General features: G+C 32.9%; 4 protein-coding genes across 4 annotated transcripts; 2 read left to right on the plus strand and 2 right to left on the minus strand.

Annotated features, from left to right (window-relative positions):
* The first annotated feature begins 227 nt into the window (after positions 1-227).
* On the plus strand, positions 228-6,369 carry LOC123899549 (uncharacterized protein At5g19025). Its single transcript, XM_045950715.1, has 2 exons — positions 228-872; positions 6,084-6,369. Exons 1-2 carry the CDS (start codon positions 262-264, stop codon positions 6,127-6,129), a joined length of 657 nt encoding a protein of 218 aa, XP_045806671.1. The 5' UTR covers positions 228-261; the 3' UTR covers positions 6,130-6,369.
* Positions 6,370-7,166: 797 nt separating this feature from the next.
* On the plus strand, positions 7,167-9,633 carry LOC123899368 (pentatricopeptide repeat-containing protein At5g19020, mitochondrial). Its single transcript, XM_045950476.1, has one exon. The coding sequence runs from the start codon at positions 7,323-7,325 to the stop codon at positions 9,423-9,425; it is 2,103 nt and encodes a 700-aa protein (XP_045806432.1). The 5' UTR covers positions 7,167-7,322; the 3' UTR covers positions 9,426-9,633.
* Positions 9,634-11,185: 1,552 nt separating this feature from the next.
* Positions 11,186-20,314, minus strand: LOC123896314 (protein GAMETE EXPRESSED 2). Its single transcript, XM_045946721.1, has 16 exons — positions 20,224-20,314; positions 17,009-17,329; positions 16,377-16,715; positions 15,947-16,273; positions 15,632-15,858; positions 15,243-15,378; positions 14,718-15,026; positions 14,499-14,623; positions 14,184-14,401; positions 13,848-14,075; positions 13,531-13,760; positions 13,109-13,347; positions 12,346-12,502; positions 11,834-11,997; positions 11,334-11,434; positions 11,186-11,210 (listed from the first exon to the last, which is right to left on the minus strand). The coding sequence occupies exons 1-16, from the start codon at positions 20,312-20,314 to the stop codon at positions 11,186-11,188; spliced, it is 3,237 nt and encodes a 1,078-aa protein (XP_045802677.1).
* A 1,912-nt stretch (positions 20,315-22,226) lies between these two features.
* On the minus strand, positions 22,227-23,531 carry LOC123897684 (transmembrane protein 45A-like). Its single transcript, XM_045948414.1, has one exon. The coding sequence runs from the start codon at positions 23,421-23,423 to the stop codon at positions 22,461-22,463; it is 963 nt and encodes a 320-aa protein (XP_045804370.1). The 5' UTR covers positions 23,424-23,531; the 3' UTR covers positions 22,227-22,460.
* Between the last annotated feature and the right edge of the window lie 1,746 nt (positions 23,532-25,277).

A 25,277-nucleotide genomic window follows, 5' to 3' on the forward strand; every position in this document is an offset into this window, starting at 1 on the left:
CTTCAAAAATTAAAATGCTAATAATTAAATAATGACTAAAATTTTGGAAAAAAAAAGCCCAAAAAATCATTTTTTTTAATAAGGGATCTAAATTTTACTTTTATGAAAATATGAAGACCAATATACATTTAAATTTATTTTTATTACAAAAACAATTAATTAATTATTTTTTTTTTACTTAAATTGCTTAATTATAATTTTGGATGCATTTGATGAAAAATATAAAAAAGTGGGAATGTGTAAGGTGTTTGTTTGTTTAACATGAACATGCAAGAAGCACTTGTATTGACCACAGCAATGCCCCCATCATCTTCATCATCTTCATCATCATGGACCCATCATTGCAACAATCTCTGTAACTGCAAACACGCTCCATCCGCCACCTTAGACCTTCTCATCCTCCTCCTTGTTCTCTTCTCCGGCGCTTTCCTCCTTTCCTCCTATTTCTCCTACATCTTCAACTCCCTCTCTCTCCTCCTCCCTTCTTTCTCTCTCCCAATCCCTTACCTAATCGGATTCATCTTCTTCTTCGCTGTTTCCGTTTTCTCTGTCGAGTTATGTTGCGGTTCAAGATCTCGTAAATGTAATAGGAAAGGTTGTAAGGGACTTAAGAAAGCTACCGAGTTTGATTTACAGATAGAGAGATTCGGTTCTGGTTCTGGTTCTGGTTCTGGATTAGGGTTGGGTGAATATGATAAACTTCCTTGGAAAGGTGGAACTGAAGGAAATCCTGATTATGAGTGTCTTAGGTCTGAATTGAGGAAAATGGCTCCGATTAATGGTCGTGCACTTTTGCTTTTTAGGGCTCCTTGTGGTTGTCCTATTGCTAAGCTTGAAGCTTCTGGTCCTAAGAAAGGAAAGCGTCATAAGAGGTTTGTTTTTCTTACTCACTCACTCTTTTACTCAATCAATCAATCAATAGTACTCTAAATTGGGAATTATCATGTTTTGATTTTGATGTTGAAGTGGATTTTTTGTATGGAAATGTTTCTTTAATTGTGTGAATTATTAACGCATTTTAAGGATTTTATAGAATGATTGTTAAATCTGAGATTCAAATCTGATTGTTGTGTGAAATGAAATTTTAGGGTTCATGTGTAGATTTGTTTTCTTTTGTTGAATGCTTTGTGGAAAAGGTAACTTGGTGAAAGTTTCTTCATTCTTTCATTGGGTTGACCCCACCTTTGAGATTCAGAGTTGTGACTTGTGTGTGCTCTCCTAATTGTTTGCTAATTGTTAGGTTGGTCGATATTCGGTAAAAACTTATTTCCTTATAGCATTATTGGGTAGTGAAATTGTGTAAAAAAAAGCTGTTGGTAGGACTTATATAGTCTTATTCTGTTAAATTATTTGTGATTCACTTTAGATGGGTATACTGGTAAAAAAAATTATGTGCGACTGGAATCTATGTTTGGTGAATATAAGTGTCCTTTCATTCATAAGCAGGTTAGTGATTTCAATGGCAATTTATGATTTGAGGGATTTATCCAAATTTCTTTCCCTCACTTATCTTTTAGCCTTTACTAATGTCCAAATATGGAGCACAAATACTCCAAAATTGATTTCGTATGTGTATCGGTGTTACACGTGGAACCGACACCGATAAATGTATCTAGGAAATATCCATAATTTTCTTTAAAAATTTATCGTCAAATGCATTTGGGGATATAGTTTAACCCTCTATAATACCGGCATACAGCTGGCCACAATAAGATACACCATTGATATTTTTTGCTTCAATATTAACCTCCTCAACTTTAGCCACTCATCGCACAGCGTAGTACAACGACATAGAAAAGGCCGGCGATGGATTTCGATATTAACCCCCTCAACTTTAGTCACTCATCGCACATACTAGTTTAGTACAAGCACACACTAGAAAAGGCTGGCAACGGCTTTAAGGTGTTGTTCTCTCTGAGTCCCACACATTATCTCTGTTTGGTGTTTTCCATTGTCGTCGGTGTGTTCTTGCCCATTTCTATGCTCCGGCACATCCTCTTTACTCCATTTAAGCATTATCTTCCTCCTCTTGCCTGTCATGTCTGTTTTACAACAGATGCCGCAAGAGGAATTTACTTAGCTTTTCCATTATCCACACTCTTTGTTGAATAAAAACGGAGGCAAAATTGTTAGAGTAGATGAGCAGGAAGCCAGGAAGGCTTTCTTCTGTAAGTTGGATTTAAAGTATAATTGGTATTAGATGGTCTGATTTCTGTTAACCTATATAAACTTCATCATGTCTTGAATTTGTAAGTATTTCATATCCTTGTCATATCATACTCATTTCGTATATAGAGTATTTGTACTCCTTAAGCTATGATGTTACGCACCTTCTGTGAATTTTGGATGTCACTGATAGTCATCTTGTGTGCAAATATTGTCATCGAAGCTGAATGTTTTAGCCTAAGAAAAAAAGCTCCTCTAAAGTTAATTTATCTGTAAAGTGAGTAAAGTTAATTAATCTGTAAAGTGAGTAAGGATGTATCCTCCATGCTCTTAATGAGACTTAAGACTATAATGAGCTTTAATTAAATCAATGGTTGATATACCGTTGCTTTCTCACGACTCACGTTAGAGACAAGCTCACATTGGAGGAGTCTTATCCTCTCAGTAGTTTCCCCTCTTTTGTAAGGGTATTGCAAATCTTTAATTCAGACTCAATATAAGTCCAGTAGGAAAGCTAGAATTCATGCATTGCAAGTAAAATTAGGGAATGGTGATTGCTAGTTTCTAACTATATTTCAGATAGCTATCAGTGCAGCAATTTAGAGTGCATAGGTACAGTCCTCGTTTACTAGATTTTATCCCCTCTTCACGACATATTCCATTTTATCTATTTTTTGTGGTGTTCAATAATGATGCACCTTTTTACCGAATTATTTATATACTCTTGGAGAAAATCTTAAAAGAACCCGCGAGGTTGTTCATTACCTATTGCCAAATTGTCAATTCAGTTGTTGGTTGGCGTGTAACGTGAGTTATGTTCCCTAGGAGCTTTAAAATTTTGAAAGGAGAATGCAGAAGCATTCTAGGACGAGGAGTGGCATAAGACCAGGATGACCCGAACTTTTGGCTCACTCAGTCTTATGAAAGGGTTGTAAAATTGGAGAAAGATTACATGGTTTAATATTTATCCTGAAAAATCTAATAGTACGGCATTTGAGTCTTTGGTGTATGCATACTAATTCAGTGTAAGACATAGAAGGTTGCATCAGTCTACATAAAGCATGCTAGTACTATATAAGTACAAGCATGCACACACACACACACACACACAAACACACACATACATACATATAAATGTATGAGAGTCCGTATTCATACTATCATTGAACTGGATATTGTGTTAAACGAAACAAATATCCTCTACCTGATTATTGTGATGTTAAGCAATTTCTTCACGTAAAGTAATTGTGATGGTTCATTTACAAAATTTAAATATTGAAAGTTCTGAGCACTAACATAAACCATGTAAAATGGAGATTATAGGGAATGTATAACCATTCAACAAAGATATCTTTGACCACTTTTACTAATTTACTTTGTCCTCTAAAATTGCTTTTGAACATCCGCAAAAAGAGTTAGAAATTGTAAAAACTTATTTATTGTTTCATTTTTTCATTTGTTGATAAAAAAATGTGCCAGCCGTTCAATAATTAATGCAACGAATAGATAAATGGTATCCACTTTGAATACATTTCTATATCAGAAATTGAGGTTTCACACACACACACACACACACACACATGGGGCATACCAAGCAGGAGTTTAAGAAGTTAGAACCTAGAAGAACTAATAGCTAGTGCATTTCTCTCCATCTTGTAGTATCTTCTTTATGGTTCTTGGTGTTATATTGTTAAGATAGATTCTTTTTGCTTCTTTTTTTCCTCATTGTTCCTTCACCCTACAAGTAGCTATTTATCGATGCCGTGTGTTTTTTGTTATTATCAAATATCTACTAAATTGCTTATGGAATCCTCAACGTCAAATATCTACTAAATTGCTTATTGCATAAATAAGGAAATTAAGGATATGACAGCTACACAAGTAAAAACAAAATATATATGGAACTAAATAGATTATATTTTTCTCCAAATAGGAGATAATTTCGAACTCTCTCCCCTAAGCTGGTGCATACAAGTCATATGCAGCAAGCTTATTACAAACTAACTAAATTGAAGGATCTCGATGAGATTTCCTGAGAATATTGCAAGCTAATCACTAGCATTGACAAACTCAATAGCAATTTTCTTAGAACTTTTTCCCTTGATATAGTGATAATCAATTTCTTTATGTTTGGTTCATTCATGAAATACTGAGTTGATGCAGTATGAAACTTGATTATCACACAGTGTAGTTTCATCTAATCAATACTTCCAAACTTCAACTTGCTAAGTAGCTGCTTTTACCCATATAAGTTAACTAGTAACTGTTGCCATAGCTTATCTTGCCCCGACATTGAACTGAGTGACCAATTCTGCTTCTTACTTTCCAAGATACAAGATTACCTCCAAGTAAGAAATCTCCTATTAATAAGTGAATCGACCCAATTTGTATCTGAATACCCTACTATGAGAATTTGCTTTGTTTTCATACAATTCTTGACCTGGAAATTCCATGAGTTGACTCACCATACTGATTGCGAAGGAATTATCTGGTCTAGTTATCTTGAGGTAGTTTAATTTCCCAATTAGTCTCTTGTATCGACCGGGTCTAAATAAGTCTCTCTCCTAATCTTGTCAAAGTTTACTGTTAAGATATTAAGAGTGTCGGTATGTTTACAATGGATCTTGTGAAGGAATTATCTGATCTAGTTATTGTTAGTTAGTTAAATTTCCATGCATATACCTAGACCTAAAGAAGGCTCCCCCTAATCTGATCATAGTTTACTGTTCAGATCTATTAGTCTGTGAATAGGCTTACGATGGATCATGTCGGTTTCTTCCAATATTGGCATACATTCTTTGCAAAACATTATTCTATCATTCTTTTACTACTCTACCTCAGTACCAAGGAAATATTTAAGCCTCCCAAGTCTTTGATTTGAAAATGTAGGACTAAATAGATAATGTTCTTCCTATATAGGAGATACTTTCAGATGTTGATAATGATTTTAAACTACTTGTTCCAACAATGTATTCTTTGAAGATGCAATTTTTTTATTTTTGCTTTAGAATTGTGGGTTTTTCCCTTTCTCGCATGTGGGTGTTAGCTTTCTGAAGTAATCCAGTGCTGTCAAATTACCGCCATAGCAAGTTTTCGTTAGTTATGAACTCCCCATGTGGTTGATTTTCCAAAATATGGAGTTTTGTTTACTGGATGAAGAATTTAAATGAAAGATCTTAGATATCTATATGAAGTGTTTTTCATTATTTGGTTAAGCAATTGAGGTGAAAATTAGTGGAAAAATTTGCTAGTGTACCAGTTAGCTGTTTATTTCTGTAGCAACATTGTCCTATTTTTGTTAGGCATACTGTACTCTATTTCTTCTCTTGTCTGTGCGTGCCTTTACTAAAATGTTCTGCTGTCACTCTAATTCAACATTCCAAATAATTGAGTTTCTTGGGATGGTATAAGGTATTAGATGGGTTGATCGTGGTAGAAATGACTTGAGGGTTGTAGGCTGACAAAGTCTATTTAAATAGTATCCAATTGGCAAGCCGCAAGCTTTAACAAGTCCAAAATTTGTCACGAAAAGGTTTACTAGAGGCAGTTACAAAAACTTGTAATCTGTTAAAGTTACTAGACAAAGCATGTTTATCCACATGGATTTGATTGTGAATTTTGTTCTGAATTCTGAGAATATGTTGTCTTATATGGTCATTATGGTGTAATATATTCTGTCATATCTTTCGTGTTCAAACTTCAAACTTTGTTATGTTATCACAGAGACTGTTTAAGTTTTTCCTGAAATTGTGGTATCATGCATGTTTAAGTAAAAAAGGAAATTAATGAGATGATCTGATTCAGAATTGATTGACTATCCACTAAATTTATTGAATACTTGAAGATATGCTCATTGGACTTTAACATTTCTTCTTTGAATGTTAACTCTGAACATCTGATTTTAATGATTTGAGCAGGTCTCCACAGAATGCGACTCTTAATGGAGGAGGAGATCATCGTTGATCCACCGCGCTGGCATCTTATTACATATATTTAAACCATTATCATTCTTATGGTTACCCATTTATTGGAAAGTTTCTGATCAGAACAATTTTTGTAAGAAAGAAAATAGCAATTAGTGTTAAAAATCCTTCCTTGTATCTCTGCACTGTCCATGAGTGTCTATAAACTTTTGAAGGATCATACAGAATTGACTCCAATAAACATGTGGTTCATTGTTGTTCCATTTCATTGGTTGTAAAATGTTCTAAAGTTGCCGACTCTATTGTGCCTTGAATTATTTCAGATGATTCCATAAAAAATATGGATTATGGATAAAGTATTTTTTTAGTTTTTTAATTAGAGAAAATAGCAGGAAAGAGTTAAAAAAATAATTATTCTCTTCGATTTTGTAGAAAGAGAAAGAAGAGAAAATAAAAATATCGATAAATCAACATAAATATTCTTAAATAAAAATACGATAATATTCTTATTTTATTTTTATCTTATTACTTTCACAACTCGTGTAGTTTAAAGGACAACACATGTGATTTACACTGAGGTAGGGGTGACTATACATATTATTCTTTAAAATTGTGATGAAGTTCGGAAATGTTTTATGTTATTCTCAAAAATGTATTATGGATTTGATTTATTAATGAATTTATCAAAGAATTGGGATCTACTCTCATCAAACCAAATTTAATTTTCTCTTTTATTTCTTTACTTTCTTTTGTCAAGAACCCTAGTTGGAATTTGTCTTGCGATAATTTTCATTCTTATTTTTCAATGCAAAATATAAATATTCCGCAAAATAATTTCATTACATTAAATTTATAGTTGAAGTCAACAACGGAAAAAGTGTTTAGTTTTGTTTTTTTGGTACATAAAAGTGTTTAGTTTAATGGTGAGGAAAAGTAAAAACTATACCTAAAAAAATTAATGTAAGTTTTGTCCAAAAAACAACTCATTATATTTTTCGATAAACGCCTCATAAATGTAATTCAAATGGTAGCTATAAGTGATATTATTGGAATGACCAGATTCAAAATCTTGATTCGGTGATTCGGTTTGGTTTTTTTTTTTTTTTTTTTAACATCACTAGGTGCGGGTTTGCCCCATTATCACCCTACAAGACGTTTGTCCCCTCTATAGACGACGGACATAGAAGCATTCAAAGTTTTCACTCTGATGATCTCGCAAAACCTCCCATCTTCATGTTCATTTCCGCGAGTCTCAGTCTCAGACTCAAAACTTCACCACATTCTCTTCCCTTTCCTCTAAGATGGATTTCATCTTCCACTTCAACCAAAACAATAACCCCTCCACAACACTTCATTCGCATTTTCACCAATGCAAGACACCACCAAAACCATTCCGAATGCGAACTTGCATTAGTTTCCGCACTCAAATCATGTTCCTCTCTCTCCTTCATCTCTCAAGGTCGCCAAATTCATACGCTCAGTTTGAAACTTGGACTACACTCCAACACTTTCATTCAAAATAGCTTGATTAACATGTACGCAAAATGCGGTTCAATTTCTGATGCTCAGTTGATGTTTAATGCTTGTCCTGGATTGGATTATGTTTCTTGTAATATAATGGTATCTGGGTATGTTAGAGCTGGTCAATTGGATAATGCACGTAAACTGTTTGATGTAATGCCTAGTAAAGGTTGTGTTTCTTATACTACTATGATAATGGGTTTTGTTCAAAATGGATTCTTTGGTGAAGCTCTTGAGGTTTTTAAGGATATGAGGTGTTGTGGTGTTGTTCCAAATGATTTGACTTTGGTTAATGTCATATCTGCTTGTTCGCATTTTGGTGAAATTTTGAATTGTCGGATGGTTCATGGTTTGGTTGTTAAATTGTTTGTTGATGGGTTGGTTATTGTTTCGACAAATTTGATGCATGCATATTGTCTTTGTTCGGGTGTACCGGAAGCTAGGAGGTTGTTTGATGAGATGCCTGAAAAGAATTTGGTCACGTGGAATGTGATGTTGAATGGATATGCTAAGACAGGCCTTGTTGACAAGGCTAGGGAGGTGTTTGAGGGAATTTGTGAAAAAGATGTGGTTTCTTGGGGCACGATGATTGATGGTTATATCCAAAAGGGTCGTTTGTGTGAAGCTTTAGAGATTTATCGCGCAATGCTGCAAACTGGACACGGACCTAATGAAGTCATGCTTGTGAATTTGGTTTCAGCATGTGGTCGTAAGACTGCAGTTGTTGATGGTTTGCAATTGCATGGAACGGTTGTTAAGAGAGGCTTTGATTGTTACAATTTTATACAGACTACAATCAGCTATTTTTATGCAGCTTGTGGAATGATGGACCGTGCGTGTTTGCAATTTGAAGTGGGTGTAAAGGATCACTTAGAATCATGGAATGCTCTTGTCGCTGGATTCATAAAAAATGGAATGATGGATCATGCAAGGAAAACATTTGATGTGATGCCTCAAAGAGATGTGTTTTCATGGAGTACCATGATTTCTGGCTATGCACAAACTGAACAGCCCAAAATGGCTATTGAACTCTTCCATAAAATGGTAGCTAGTGGGATCAAACCTAATGAAGTTACCATGGTGAGTGTATTCTCTGCAATTGCCACATTAGGTACATTGCAGGAAGGAAGATTGGCCCATGAATATATGCGTAGTGAATCCATTCCTTTCAATGACAATTTACGTGCTGCTTTGATTGATATGTACGCAAAATGTGGGAGCATCAACGCTGCCCTTCAATTTTTCAATCAGATTCGAGATAAGGTTTATTCTGTGTCACCATGGAATGCAATTATATGCGGGTTAGCCTCGCATGGACATGCAAGTATGTGCCTAGAGGTTTTTTCTGATATGCAGCGGTATCATATTAAACCGAATCCTATTACATTTATTGGGGTCCTAAGCGCTTGTTGCCATGCCGGGTTGGTGGAGTACGGACGGAGAATATTTAAAAGTATGAATAGTGCATATAATGTAGAACCAGATATCAAGCATTATGGTTGTATGATTGATCTTTTGGGGAGATCTGGTCTATTAGAAGAAGCTGAAGAAACGATAAGGAGCATGCCAATGGAGGCTGACGTCGTGATATGGGGAACTTTATTAGCAGCATGTAGAACTCATGGAAATGTTAACATAGGAGAGAGGGCTGCAGAGAATTTGGCGAGGGTGGCGCCATCTCATGGTGGAGGCAAAGTTCTCCTATCAAATATATATGCAGACGCGGGCAGGTGGGAGGATGTATCATTCGTAAGAAGTGTCATGCAGAGTCAGACTATGGAGAGAGAACCTGGCTGCAGTGGTGTTGTTAGGTAGTTAAAGGAGTTTCAATCCACTTAACATCTTGCAGTTTGAATTTTTTTTCTTAAAATATCATATTGCAATCAGGTTTCATAAATTGTCTCGAAATAGTCCTCATTAGTTGTGATTTAAGTACACTGTTACCGTATATTTATTTGAGCTTCAAATTAGTTTCTTCTGGATCTAGAAAGTGCAAATAAGGCAATACTACATGTTTTTCTTCCTTTTGTCTTGTAATTGCTTTAGATTCTAATATCTTCATGATTATAGGTGTTATATCTTTTAGAATAGATTATTTTGTTTTTCTATAATTTCTCCTCCTTGGGCCATCTTCCCACAAGCAGCTATTAATTGATAGTTTGATACTTATATGTGTTGGTGAGTTAAAGCTAATTGATAGTCTGTTAGTCTGATAATCTGATACTTTTAAGTTCTTAGTGAAGCTAAAATTTCTGATTTTCTCACCCTTTCTACTATCCAATATATGGCTTTTATACAGGTTAATTAACATCTTCTGAAGCAATCAAATTTTTGTTTAAAGTTATGATGTCTTTAAGTACTTTATTTTCAAAATTATGGAAGATAGTAAAACATTTATGAAATTGACTTACATTGTTTTATGCAAATTGCCTAGAAATAATTCTTTGTTCTACTTTGTTTTGGTCTTAATCTTTTAATCCTAGGGGAAGGGCCCCTGCCCCTGGTAATTTAGAATTCGGTTGAGAAGTAAGTAAAGTTTGATCAAAACTTGTTCTCGTCAGAATTTGAGCTCGAGTTTTTCTAAACGATTAGTCTTTAATTGAAACTAATTAACCACTTGAGCCTAATCCTTTGTTCTATAAGTATCCTGTTATTATTATGATCTTCAAAATATGAGAGGGACCACAAGGCTACTGATACAACATGAGAAGTTCTATTTAAGGTCAAGGACGGTGTCTTAGAATTTGTATCACGAGATCCTTGTTATGGTCTACATGTAAAATAATAATTGTCAAGATCATAGACACATGCAACTTATGAATGATGGCTGCAATAAAGTTTGAACAAGATTTAGTGTTGATGGTATTAGAAAATTCGATGGTATTAGAAAATTCTTTCCAAGCTTACAATTCATTTAGAACATTGTACAGCATGAACTCATGAACCAATTTTGATTATCTTTTCTAGAAGTTGCATGTTTTCACTCAAGTCTAAAGTCTTAGGTTGACAATTCACATTATTATGTTTTACTAGCCAGTATTATGTTTTACGATGAAGACTTATATTCACGGTCAACAATTCTTTTTTTTTTGTAGGTCAACAATTCAAATTTGAAGGGTATAGCTATACTATTAATTAATGTAATTATTACCATTGCAAGCTTCTCATAATGGATCCTCTCGTGTGACATGAGAGTCCATTAAAATCACCACCATTCATTGAAAAAGTGAGATTTGAGACTAAAGATCATCAAACATGAGAATTTTTTTCAAGGGAACAAAACCAATTTTTCATTAAAAGAAACTGAAATGACGGCTATCATAAAAGTTGTAATATATTTTTTTGAACGAATTATTATTTCAATTTTCAATAATTTCACTTATATATCTCAATAATATTTTTATGACAAAATTTCCAAAAATTTGATTTCTTTTTTTTTGGTGTGAACAAAAATTTAAATTTGAATACATACTGCAATCTATTTGGTCAAATGCAAATGGATTCATCATCTTAAATTAAGCTATTTTTTTGTTGAAGGAGATGATGGATTTGCTGCCTAGCTAGGTCCTCCAACTTCAAAATTCAAATAGAGGACGGGACCTGAAAGTTTGGATATGAAGTTACTCAAAGGAGCATTTCAAGTTTATTAATCATGAATAAATTGTGCCAAATTTATACATGTTTCTGAAAATTTAGGCTTTATACTGAAATGAAAGTACTTACCGTTGGCGAAAATTGGAGGATTGCATACGAAAACGAAGTAAGGAAGAGCTCCCACAGCAACCAGTAGGATGAGTAGAATTCTCAGGCATGTTCATGCTTGACTGCATGTAATTGTGACATATAAGGCAAAAGGAACGTGGTTGAAATAACGGAAAATAAACGACGAATTAGTTATTTGTTTCTAAAGAGTGCTAGAAGCACGCTCTTTAATTTTTTATTCATCGGTTCTTTAGAATAGATCCTACTACAAAGAAAACGAGACTTGCATGAGACTCATAATGCTAAGTACTAAGGGGAAAAGTTAGGAATTAATGCTATACTTTTGCTAATTTCAATAGTTAAAATAAGCTTATATGGCAAGATGGTAGGTAGATTCTCATTGGATGATGGTGTAAAACTGTTTTACACCATCGATGCATAGGCATTAGACTAATTTTCTAAATTTTAATATGTGAGAATCCATTCCTGAAAACAAAAACAATGTTGCTTTCTGCCCTTACAGTTTGTCCTTGGGAACTTTGATCATTAGATGGCTCTGAAGACCTTTTCTCATTCTTTCTTCTTTCATGCACAAGAAGAATTGCACATTTGCAAGTGAAATATAGAAGCAACAATCCAAGAGAGAAGATGATAACAAATTCAATGACGATAATTGATCCTAATGCTGTTACACAAAGAGAAAGTAAGTCACACACAGAACAAAACACATGTACACTTCCATTTTCTATTGAACTAAAAGGCAGTTTTTAATTTAGCGTTAAATATGTTTTTCGTCCCTATAATTATCTCGAATTTTGTTTTCAATCTTTTCAGCTACTTTACGAAACTGCATGCTTTTAGTTCCTCTTTAGGGACTAAACGAAGCATGCAATTTTGTAATTTATAGGGACTATAAAATAGGTACAGAGGCTAAAAACAAAAGACATAAGTTTTGTAGGAACTAAAAATATAAATAACGCTTTTAATTATGAATACTTCCAACTAAACTCAGATTATAAATTCTGCAACTCACTGTGAGCAAGAATTGAATCCATTGGCTGCTTTCTCATTAAATTAACCATAGCCTCAGTATATAATGGCATTGACATTCCTTCTTCACAATCTGGATAACACCCATAATTTCCCATGTCATTCAATGTCAATGTTAATGTAGCTCCATGCTCATCTCCCTGAACAAAAAAAGAAGAAAAACCAGTAATAATCGAAGTTCTCTGGTTCTTTAAGTAGTTTTATATGATATGTTAAATTATTTTTGGCATTAACTATTTTCTGGACTGGGCCTAAATCCAAATCAACGTTGAACTCGGCCCACTTGGATGTCGAACTCGGCCCAACACGGCATTGGCCCAGCGTCACGTTCTTCTGCTCAGCGGCCACAGAAGGCAGTCCTTCTGTAACGGCCAACATCGGAATGATTGACATTTACTGCCAATCATGGCTTTTCAGCCGTTATTCTGGCAGCCATTGATGTCACAGATGTGCATTGATGGTCTTGGCTCCGCGCTGGGTACTATATATACTACTCTCACGCAGAGGAATCAGATTCATTTCTACTCTAAAACCTTCACGCAAATTCTAACTTGAGCGTCAAAGTGTCTGCATGTACAACCCCCCTTCACCACTACCGTACTGAAGAGGAACACCACCGGCCAAGTCAGTTCTGATCAACTATGTAAACAAATAGTAGTGCTTCTGCTACAAGCTATAAACTTTTGCATATGATTTTTATTAAATTGGATATGAACATCACTTTAATTGACTAGAGCATGACTCACATGATAATAGAGTTGCTGCATAACAGTATTGCAGTCATTTACTGTGCCTTGAAATCTGATTCCACTTGCTTTCACCATAAAGTGCTTTGAGATAGTTACATATGTTTGAAGTGATTGCCACTGATAATTATTCCTGTTCTTCAGTTCAGTTGTGTTGATCAAATGAGAAGGAAGATTTGTTGCTAATAATCCATCATTTACTTCCATAGAAAACGTCACCGAAAAATGAGCCTCACCCCCTAACAATAATTCATCATTTACTGATAAGCTGCTTTAAGTAACTAGAAATCAACATAAGACATATTTATCGAGAGTATGTCGCTAGCAATGCATTTACTATGCTTGTTTTATCTTGTAAATCTTACTTTTGACATTAGGCAGAGAAACTATAAGCCTTAAGACATCTTATTTCAAAATCATACCAGGGAAGGTAAGAAGATCAGGATCTCCGATGTAAAAATCAAACTTGTCTTTATCTTTGTCAAATATAAGGTTCTCATCTTCATGACTCTTCAATATGATGAAGTAAGGAACTTTTATAAATGGAGGATCATTGATAGGATCAACAAAAATTGGAACACCTAATGAATTTACTCCATTCTTATTCTTCGCGGAGACTTGAATGGTATCTGCGCCATAAAAATTCTCGTTTCTGAAAAACAAAATGAAAATTACCAAACAAAAAGAGGATTATTACTTCAATAAATATAAGAAGATTATATCGCAAATATAAAATTACCCGAGGTATTGAATTGACTGAAGCGCAATATTAATAACTTCCACGGAGCCTTCTAGTATTAAACTGGTCGCCGTTTCATTTCCTGCATTGATTGTAAGTTCACTCCACATTGGTTCTCCAAATTGCATAAACATTGGAGACAGAAATATACTTCCAGATTGTGCACTCAGATTGACGAAAATATTCTCCAATAGATTTGAATACGTTATCTCAAACCCAGAAAAACCACTGCAAAAGGGCATGGAAATAAGATAATGTAGAGAAAGTCTAATTAATTAGTAAACAATATTGCATAATGTCTTCATAGATATTTATATATATGCTGCAGATACCGACCCAAATCTAGGGTTTATCAAATCTTCTGTTGCTTGCAGTTGACTTGGAGCAGAAGCAAACTGAGGTGGAATATTGAGTACAGAAATGTACACAGAAGCTGTAGCAAGATTTTCATTTATATCAGATATTGTATACCAAAAAGAATCATTTCCATAATAATCTTTGTACGGAGTGTAGCGAAAGATCCTTCCATTCTGTATAAGTGAACCATGATCTGACTGACAAAGTACCACGAGAATGGTCAATCATTACATCGAATGACAGGAAAAAGAAGGCTTAAGGAAGTGTTTGGGAAGGAATTGACAGCTATCTTACTTTTGAGAATTCAACTATACTTGCATTATCACCGGCAAAATAATCATTTTCCAAGGCATCAAAGGCAATGGATTCACCCTCCCAAATAGATAATGTATCATCATTGGCTTTAGGAAAATATTCACCTGTATCCAACAGAAGAATCCTTCAGCTTAAGGTATACAAAGCATCATATTTTACCAAAACTAGATTAACAAATAGCACATTGTTTGAACTTACTGCTATACACATTGATACTGAGGGGACATGGCAAGACATGCTTGCCATCAAAAGAAGCACAAATCTCATAAGTGCCAACATCTTTAATCATATAGCTACAACTGTATGATCCATCCTTATTATCGATGGTTTCCCAAGTTGAAAATCCAGAACTATTAACTGAAGTAATCTCCAATTTCAACCTTGATTGTTGCGAGATGACAGGGTTTAAATAGGAATCCGAAAGCTGCACAACTATTTCATTTTTTGACATTTTTGGTACCTTCGTAGAAAACCTCACAACACTTGACAAGGAGATATTCACTTCATCTGCAGCAAGCTAAGGGCACATGAGAAATGATTGAAAGTATTAATCCACATGTATATGTATTTAAAGAATAAACGCGGTTACTGAAAAACCAGTTTTACACTAACATCCAATGAAAGTCGACTATTTTGCCACATCGGTCCACTTTTGTATTACCTATGATGATGCCAACCTTATGAAGCCATATTTTTTATAAATCATGTAAAACATTCTGGTACCTGCTTTTACCTCTATTTTGAATGAATGGCCCTCATTCAATAATATGTTTCCACAATATACATTAATTTCATAAGAGCCACTTTTCTCTGTTGTGTATTCCACCTGAAATGCACTGGTAATTACAGACCTCCCATTCACATTAGACTGAAAGAAAAATAAGATTTCATTAGGGTCTCGAGTTATTAACATTGTACACCAAAAAACTATGTTTGTATCCCTCACATTGTTTCCTATATCTATTGAAGGTGAAGGTGACAGAGCGATTTCCATGCGACCGATACCATCATATCTCATTCTTGAGTCCAGTCTACTCCCTAAATATCAAGATCATTGTATTATAACAAGCAAATGAGAATTATCAAATGTAGAAGGGAATGTAATTAGAAAAATGTTTATCCTTTGAAATACCAGTTTTGTTTAACATGGGATATATAATCGGCGAAACACTGTGAGAGTCATTATCTCTTAAGATTTGTACTTGAAGTATGCCTTCTTCAACAGGAGAAGGATATTGATACATGTCATTCAAATAAACCGAGAATTCTTCCTTTCTCCCAGCAACTGAATTATTTAAACCAGATCCATTGATAACACTTTTTACACCATCACAATAACCTGATCAGAAAAAATGATTAAATTTAATTACTGAAATGATTATGTAAGAAGTCACTAGTGCCTAAGTAAATGATCAAACAATCTTTACCTACAAAAACGGTATACACATATGGCATATTGGAAATGCTTTTATTATGCTTGGCGTCGTATATTGTTAATATGAAGTTCCCTGGTTCCCAATTGCCAAAGGAAAACAACTGAATTCCAGCATCCACTTCTTGAAAATGAAGATCTGCTATTGGTATTGTCAAATTTGTGTCTCTTTCGACAACTTCAGCGTCAAATGGATACAGTCCAGAAACTAGATTTCCATATTGATCCAACTGATGTATAAAGATTTCCATCTTTGATGACAGTTGCCATGCATGATGTTCAATCTTCCATTTCGCAACACATTTAGTGACATCGATAACACCTGCAATTTGAGGGAGAGAGAATTCAAATTCAAAGACATAACATTTATGAAATTCTTAAAAGAGTTTAATTTTGATACACAATCAGTGTAAAAAGCACGAAACCTGGATTAACTTTCAATGGTAATGGAGAACCATTCAATGTTTGATTTCCTCCTTCAATACGCAAAGAGAAGTTTCCAGCTATGGTCACAATAAACTCAATGACTATATAATCAAATTCATTCCATCCCATGTTAAAGATATCAGGCTCATTTACAATAGAACCATTTTCACTCAACAAAAACAACCTAAAATCAGGCATATAGGATACTTGAGTTGTCTTAGATATGCCATTCCCAAATGCATCTTTAAGGAGCACCATAATTGTAGCTTTTGAACCAGCTTCAAACTCATATTTCACTCCCTTCCATGATGCAACACACACAGATGGATACATGTTTCCTTCATTCAAATAATAGCAACATCTAACATCAATTAACTAATAAACAAATACGAAAACCGAATCAACCTACATTAAGTGTAACATCATGATATGCACTAACTAATTCATCACACATCTTATTCAAATCGTCGAAATAGCAACTTAAATACCCTAAAAAATGCAGCCAGACATGATAGTGCCTGACTCGTTTTTTTTTAAACTCGATATCCAGCCCAATGATAGTTATGTAGCAAATAAAATACCATAAAGAAAATACGGACATGCTACTAGTTACTTAAGGTATAGGTCAAACCTGGTTCAACATTGAAATGCAATGACGAATCATAAACTTTGTAACGATCTTCATTAATGAGCACATTGAACAATCCAACTCTAATAGGGGTGAATGAAATCTTCCAATTATCAAAGTCTCCTTCGAAATTCAACAACACGGTCGATACATATGAACTATTCCCTTCCTTTCCGTTGACATTAAGTATGGGACGAAAAACATTTTTGTCAATCTTATCGCCATTTTCAAGTACTTTAACTTTAATAGTTGCAATTTCACCAGCACTAAACGTGCCCTTATCGTCCCACCAACTAAAAGCAAACATAGGCAATTGCGATCTATCTGCGACGAAACAAGAAACAAATTAAAGATAAATTGCGGTCAACAAATGCAATTTCGACCATAATATAACGATTTTAGAGGTCTCTACAACTACTACATTAAAAGTAAAACTACAAAATTGTAGTACTATTTGTCGGCATTTTGCCGCAGTATCAAAGTTGGAGTGTAATTGCAATTTAGAAGCATAGTAATGATTATTAATAACCTGTAGAATATGATATTGGTAAGAAAGAGATGGTAAAGTGTGAAATGAAAATGAATAGAATCTTGTTCATTTTTCTGAAACAATAATCTACATGAATCTGAAATATTGATGAAAATAGTAGCATAGTAGTAGTAGTAGAATGAAATGTTATGTTCTTGTGTTCATGAAAATGAGAGCGAGCGGTTAGTGGCAGTTACAAAAAATTATTTCAATACGTTTGTGTTGTGTCCGTTAGATAAATCTAATCGTCCATATGATGCCACGTGGCGAATTATTATAAAAAGAAAATTTAAACAATTCCACTCATTTAGGTTGATCTAGAGATGAAGAAGCAAATTTGACATCAAGTGAGAAAGTGTGTAAAAAAATAATATCAAAAAGAGAAGGGATCATTCGACTCAAGAGTAAGTCTTTATACTTACTCTAATAGTAGCCTTTGATCTTAATATTATTCAACGGTTGTGATTATTAATAATGACTCTTACTGTGAGGAATTTCTTACAATTCATGTTCTCTTACATGTCTTCATAAGCACTCTACAATTTTTATTTTTTGCATTTTCATTGTCAATAGGGAAGTCTTCCCTATTATTTGATTAGTATAAAGGTGCCAAATTATTCTAATCCCATTCATTCTTAGCCATCGAAATCCCATTCATTCTTAAGAATGGAGAATTAAACCTATAAATCATGAGCCATCCATAATAAATAAATATTTCTTTACCATCAAAGGTATAGACAAGTGAGTGATTTCCTTTTGTAAAAAAAAAAATGGTTGATTTCCTGGTCAATAATTAGGTTTGGAAGGTAATCAGCCACCATCTATTTTCAAAGTGTTTTGGCCAGACTTTACTTACCTCGCGACCGAACTCTGGACTATTAGGACTCATTTCCCCTGTGAACCATAGGATTATACACAAAAAAAGGAGTACAAAAACGTAACAATAGGAATTATTAACAATTAATCATAGTAAAAGTTGTTGTCAAAAACCACCGCCGGCCCTAAAACTCTTTTTGATTTTCTTCTTCTTCTCTCACCCATAGAGGGGTGGTTTTAGGTCAATTTTTGGCCTAAAATCACCCCTTTACATTTTTTTCTTCTTGCTTTTTAATACAAATAAGTGATTTTCACATAGTTTAAGTCTTATAGTTTTGTTTTCATCTTTGCGATTTTATCCTTTTTTTGATTTTCAGTATTGTTGTCCCGTCTTAGTGCGGAGTATTGTTGTCCCGTCTTAGTGCGGAGTATTGTTGTCCCGTCATTTTGCGGTGTTCATTTGTTTCAGGTTTGAAGATTAAGGTTGATCCAGTGCAGATCCAATCAATGACTTTTGTACCATCAACGCTACAGATCCGGCGACATGAATGTTCCGGAAACTTCAATATAGTCAAATATGTAGGCTTTTGCAATATGCCGTTTGATACTATTAACACGGATGCTGTGAGTTTGTTCGCAGATTCATCGTAACCATTAATTAATATTAAAATCAAGGGTTTAGATTTGGAGTAAGTATAAATACTTACTCTTAGAGTCGATGGAAAGATGATAAAATTTTAATTGTTAGATTTGACACTGCTCACTCTCTACTTCTAAAAATAGAGGAGAGAATATTTTCTCATGAATAATGTTTTTTGAGGGGGGTTATATTGACTCCAAGAGTAAGTTATAAAAGTTACTTCAAATCATGACCTTTAATTTTAATATTCATTAATGGCTAAGATTGATTGATCATAAAACATAAAGTGAAACTTATTTTTTTATTGTATTGAAAAATTATCAAAACATACTTTAAATAGAAGAGAATGAATTAATTATAATTATTAAGCAAAAATTTAATTTTTGATCACACCGAAAAACAAGAATTTTTTACATTATGCTTCTATTTTTAGAATGAGTTGTGTAGCTAGTATGTTGGTTGAACTATATGCAGGTTCTTGGTTCTCTTTCCACTTAGCCTTGGTTCATCTTGTGCTAGTATTTTTATAAGAACATGTATCGATATTTTTTTTGTCTAGACCAGTTATTTGTTTTTATGCAATTGTATTTTATTTGTTGATAATTTTTTATGCATAAAAAAAATAAGAGAGAAGAATCATTGTTTTCACGATTAATGATTATAATTAATTCATTCTCTTCTATTTAAAGTATGTTTTGATAATTTTCCAATACAATAAAAACATAAGTCTCACTTTTTGTTTTATGATCAATCAATCTTAGTCATTAATAAATATTAAAATCAAAGGTCATGATTTGGAGTAGTTTTTATAACTTACTTTTGGAGTCAATATAACTCTCGTCATGTTTTTTATGGTCATATTTTGGGGCACTATATTTTTTTATCACGGGGAAAATAAACAAAAACAAAAGTATCATATTGAGAAGGACGGACAATTTAAATCGTGAGGGAATCAATTTGATTAACTGATCAACACATTCATTCCATTTTTAAAGTATAAGAAAAGGAAACTATCTAAAGAAGAGAAGTGAACTTTCTAAAGAGAGAGAGAGTAAAGCCATGATCAACTAAGTATTAGCAATCAGATCCAAAGTTGCTTTAAAGTCGAATTCCATGATGGTAACCAAGAAGCCAATCGAATACCTCTTCAAATACCTGAAAGTTCAACCACTAAATTGGAAGCTCTATATAGAAAAACCATGAATCCAAATACCTCTATCGTTTTTCAAAAACCTCCAAAACCTGCATTATCAGGATTACCATTATCAGGAGAAGAGTCATCCACATTTACTTTAATATAACCTTCGGGAGGGAGATATACCATCGAACTTGACGAATTACATGTTATTTTGGGGCACTATTTAAAAAAAACAAAAATGATATAGTTTGCATTAAAAATGTTATTTATATTTCAAAAATATTAACTATACAAATTTTAAGATTATTTATATTTCAAAAATTCAAAAATATTAACTTTACAAGTTTCAAGATATTCTTTTTTTATTTTCTAAACTATTGTCCCATATCACTGGTTAAAACTTTCCTTTATCATTACCAACTAGCAAAAAAAATATTTGTTTTATCACTCTTCTTCTTTAAAAAAAAAATGGTTTTATCACTAATAAAATATATACATCACTTTTTTTTTTATATATTTATCGGTACCAATATTTGTCCTACATTTTTTAATTGTTATGAAATACAAATATTTGTTTAGTATTTTTAAATATTTATCGATATTTGTCTCATTTTTTAATAGTGAGAAATATTTGTTTGACAAAATTATACTTTTACCCCTCTAATTTTCATAAACATGCGATTTTGACCTCTTTTGAAATAGCACTTTTGACCTCCTAATTTTCAAAATCATAAATTTGTAAAAGTTAAAGGGTCAAAAGTACAATTTAACCTATTTAATTTTTGTTTAATATTTATAAATGATAAATATTTGTCACTACTCACTGATATACAAACATAAAGACAAATATTTATTCCAGAAAAAAAAAAGACAAATATTTATCAGTATTTTTTATATTTGTTTCGCCAGTCAAAAATCACTGACAAATAATTGTTATGTGATTTTTTTTATACATTAATCATTATTTTTCATATTTATCATAACGAGTATTTTGCCTTATGACAAAATTTTGTTTAAAAAAAATGACAATTTTGTTATGTAATTTTTTTTTGAGTTAACATTATATTTGTACGAAATTTTTACCGCTGTTAGCAATAACTAATCTCTGTCAAACAACTTGTAGGGCATACAAGATCACATACTTAAGTGGACCAAGACCCTTACCACTTAAACCAACTCATTGTTATGTATTTTTTATAAGTAAAAAAAAATAGATATATGAAATAATATTTGAGAGGATTTGATTCAACAAATAGTACTCATAAATTAACAACTTAAATTTTATTTGAGAGGATTTGATTCAACAAATAGTACTCATAAAGCAAGATAGTACTATCATGATGATCTGCAGCACCTATAGTGAGCTTCATTGAAACCATAACGTTACTAATACGTTTTTCTGTTTGTCCTCTCTAACCTTTTAAACCATAACGTTACTTCACTTTTTGTCATATTGTATCTTTTGTTCCCTTCTGTTCTACGTTACTTCACTTTTGTTTGTGTCCTTCATCTTAAGTTTCCAAAATTAAGACACCAATCTTTTTTAATTTTTTTCATATGCAACGTAATCGCTTGCATAAGGAGTATACATTTTTTATTGAGCCAATATTATTCTTGAAGTAAGGACAATTATTTTATTTAAAATGCCACGTGATTATTATCATCTAGTACTTTATTAACTAGATTGCTTATAGGTGAGGCATAAGTCACTCCTTAGATAATTTATACAACCAATAAATTTGCTAGTATATAATACACACAAACTAACTTTTTCTCCATTTATATTTATAAATTTATTTATGTGACTATTTTTTTTTATTGATCGTTGGAAAAATTATCTTGTGATTTTATAATACCAATGTAGAAAATAAAAGGATTTAATTTATATATACGGTTAGTGTAATTTATTTTTACACATGCATCCAATAATATATTTAGATATATGTAATGTATTTTAAAACATATGACATGTTACATTCATTAAATGATGTAACAACATATTAACATATTATTTATTAGACGCATGTGTAAAATAACTTTATTCTTACATATCACAACAATTGAACTCAAAATAAAATATCATATCCATGCAAAATAATAAGTTCATAAAGGAAATTTCTTCCACAAAAGTACATATAAGCCCATGAAATTCCAATATCATCTCCAAACATATATAAACAAAAACAATATCCCCCCATCCTCTATAAAGAGTTTCCTTAAGCCAACCATTGTTAACACATTATTAATATACATTAATCCCCCAATTCTTATAGTAAAATACATATACAACAAGTAATCACAAATTAAGTTCAAATTTCTTCATTCTTTTTTACTACCTCTCTATGTCAAGAGATGAAAAAGTTTTTTTCTCCACATGAATAAAGTTCTTTTGGTTACAAGCTAAGCTTCCCTTTTGAGACGCCACATCATCATTAAACTTTTCAACATAATCTTCTTTCTCTTCCTCTTCAATTCCCAATGAAAAATACCTAACCTTAAAATCTCCTTCATAGTATTTGGTCAAAAGCAAATACAAAGAAACACCAAAAACCGCCACAAAAATTACAAACCAACTAAAAAAAATATTAACAAGCGAAAGAGCACGATGAAGTGATTCATGATCATAACATCTCACAACTTTATGACCTTCTTCAAGGTTCATAAAACAACCTTTGGAAATTAAACTTGGTGTCCAAAGCATAAATCCCATAAAACTATTCCATAAGCCTTGAGAAAATATACTTAATGATCTCACAAAACTAATTATGAAGCTTTTTTGAAAGATAATTCCCAAGAGGGTAGTTGAAAGAGAGACAAAGATAAGAACTTGGAAGTGAAGATGATATTGTCCTTCTGGTCCCATGTGATCAGATGAATGAAGATGGAAGAGAAGAAGTTCTTGAAAAAAAGCTACGGAAGCTAGCAATTGTGTTAAGGAAGATTTTGCTTTGTTTTCGATTTTGTCGAGGATGATGGAGAAGGCGGCGTAGACGAAGAAAGTTATGGATATTGAAGCGTGTTCGAAGTTGTGGAGATGGTTTGAGGGAATTGTACCGTCGGGATCGAAGGGTTGGTGTCGGTCGGGACCGATGAAAAGTTCCATTGAGATTGATGCTGTTGTGGCTACCATGATGATGTAAAGTTCTAGGTATTTGAATTTTGATGTTGGGAACCATGTTTGTGAAATGTAGGTGTTTGGATTTTGAACATGGAGTTTGATGTTGTTGAAAAGGTGCCATAGACCTATAATTATGAAACCAAAACCAGGTCCAACATGTCCTACAAGAGTGCCCATATATGAAGAGAATGAAGATTTAAGGCTAATATTAAAATAATGTTTTGGTTTTTAGAAGATGGAAATATTATGGGAGGGAAAAGAGGAGAGGTTTGGATAGGTAAAGGGATGGGGGGCAGCCTTGAATTCCTAATTGAGAAACTTATATAGTGTATGTTTGGTTTCAATTCTGGAGCAGACAGAATTGATTCTAGACGTTTAGAATTGATTCTGCCTTGTTTGGTTTCTCAAAAGTAGAATTGATTCTGTCTCCATAATTGATTTTACTTGAAGCTAGAAATTGTAGCTTCTGATTCTAGAATTGATTTTTACACTCAAATTCTTTGTTCAACTCACTTTTGTATGAATATATCCAAACATAAATCAATTGTATCAAACTCAATTCTATCAAAATCAATTCTGTCAAACTCAATTGTGTCAAAATCAATTTTGTCCACTGCTGAACCAAACACATACATAACCATCCAAAGGGTTTAAATTTGAAGTACACTCTTATTTATTTTATTATTTTGGGTAGACAATACACTCTTATTTCTAACCTTACACTTATCTTGATAAAATACTAATTTGAATTTCAAAAACAAAAGAAAATACTCCTCCGTCCCAATTTGATTGACACAGTTGACTGTTGTGCACTATTCATACATATTATTTTGACCTTATTTTACTACTAATAAACAAAAATAAATATTAGTATATAAAATGGTGTTTGATTCGTCTCGAATAGTATTGTTAAAATATCAATTTTTTATAATTTTTACTATTATACAATTAAAAATATTAATCGTCAAAGTTATGTATCGGCATGCGTGAAACAGTAAACTGTGTCAATCAAATTGGGACGAAGGGAATATATCATTAAATAAGTTAAAAGATCATAGATTAAGTCATGATGAGGGCGTAACATTAACAACTAATCATTATCGTTGATTTCTTTAAAAAAACATTAACGTTGACTATTTTAAAAAAAATTGCTAAACAGTGCCCTCGACATTAGTTAAGCATATAAATAAGGAAATCCTGTCTCAAAATTATAATGTTTCAAATTATCATCTAAAAACCAAGGTTGTCAGAACCGGACCGGTCATCGAACCGGTGAGCTTACCGGTTCAAGGTTCAATTGGTCGGACCGGGGTTCAACCGGGTCGGACCGTTTTTAATTATATATATATATATATTTTAATTAATATATAAATAATTGTTCATTATTCAATAATTTCACAATAAAAAGATAAAATGTCATAAATAAAAAAATAATAATTCTAATTCAAACAAAATTGACACGATATAATACTTAAGTCAAAAAAGCATGATATAATACTTATGAGTACACATAAAAAAGGATGAGCTATGGCTTTTTTTTAACTGTTAGCGTGTGGGTCTTATGGGCAGGCCCAATATGTTTTCATTCTATTCTATTATATATATATATATATATATATATATATGATAACCCTAATAATAACATAATCAAATAGTGCAATGCTCATCTCTCATTCTTTTCAATGTTGTGCCGCCATCCTTACATTCCCACTGTGTTCTTCTTTCTTCTTCTCTTTTTTTATTTATTTTGTATTTTGATAATTCTCTGAGTTAGCCTAATAAGTCACCATTATGTCTACTGAATCAAACACAACTAGATCTATTAATCTTGTTAAAAAAAACTAGATCTATTAATTTTGTTGGAATTGATCTTTTTTAAAAAAAGAAGGGTTTCACGTTTTGGAATCAAAGCAGTGTGCCGTGTGCGTTTTCACGGCGTCGTTTTTGTCCTGATTTATAAATAAATAAAAAATAAAATTCAGAACCGCTAAACCGCTAAACCGCTCCGGCCGGTTCACCGGTTTGGTCCGG

This window comes from Trifolium pratense, linkage group LG7 (genome assembly GCF_020283565.1).
Source record: "Trifolium pratense cultivar HEN17-A07 linkage group LG7, ARS_RC_1.1, whole genome shotgun sequence".
Lineage (NCBI taxonomy): Eukaryota > Viridiplantae > Streptophyta > Magnoliopsida > Fabales > Fabaceae > Trifolium > Trifolium pratense.

Bases quoted from the DNA above. Each gene is read 5' to 3' on its own strand.
- LOC123899549 (XM_045950715.1), top strand. From the start codon at position 262: ATGAACATGCAAGAAGCACTTGTATTGACCACAGCAATGCCCCCATCA. The intron at 873-6,083 runs GTTTGTTTTTCT...TGATTTGAGCAG, and splicing joins AAAGGAAAGCGTCATAAGAG to GTCTCCACAGAATGCGACTC.
- LOC123899368 (XM_045950476.1), top strand. From the start codon at position 7,323: ATGTTCATTTCCGCGAGTCTCAGTCTCAGACTCAAAACTTCACCACAT.
- LOC123896314 (XM_045946721.1), bottom strand. From the start codon at position 20,314: ATGGTATATCTCCCTCCCGAAGGTTATATTAAAGTAAATGTGGATGAC. The intron at 16,716-17,008 runs GTTTGACCTATA...ATTTGAATGAAG, and splicing joins GCATTTCAATGTTGAACCAG to GAAACATGTATCCATCTGTG. The intron at 11,998-12,345 runs GTGAGTTGCAGA...TTTGTGTAACAG, and splicing joins GGATTCAATTCTTGCTCACA to CATTAGGATCAATTATCGTC.
- LOC123897684 (XM_045948414.1), bottom strand. From the start codon at position 23,423: ATGGGCACTCTTGTAGGACATGTTGGACCTGGTTTTGGTTTCATAATT.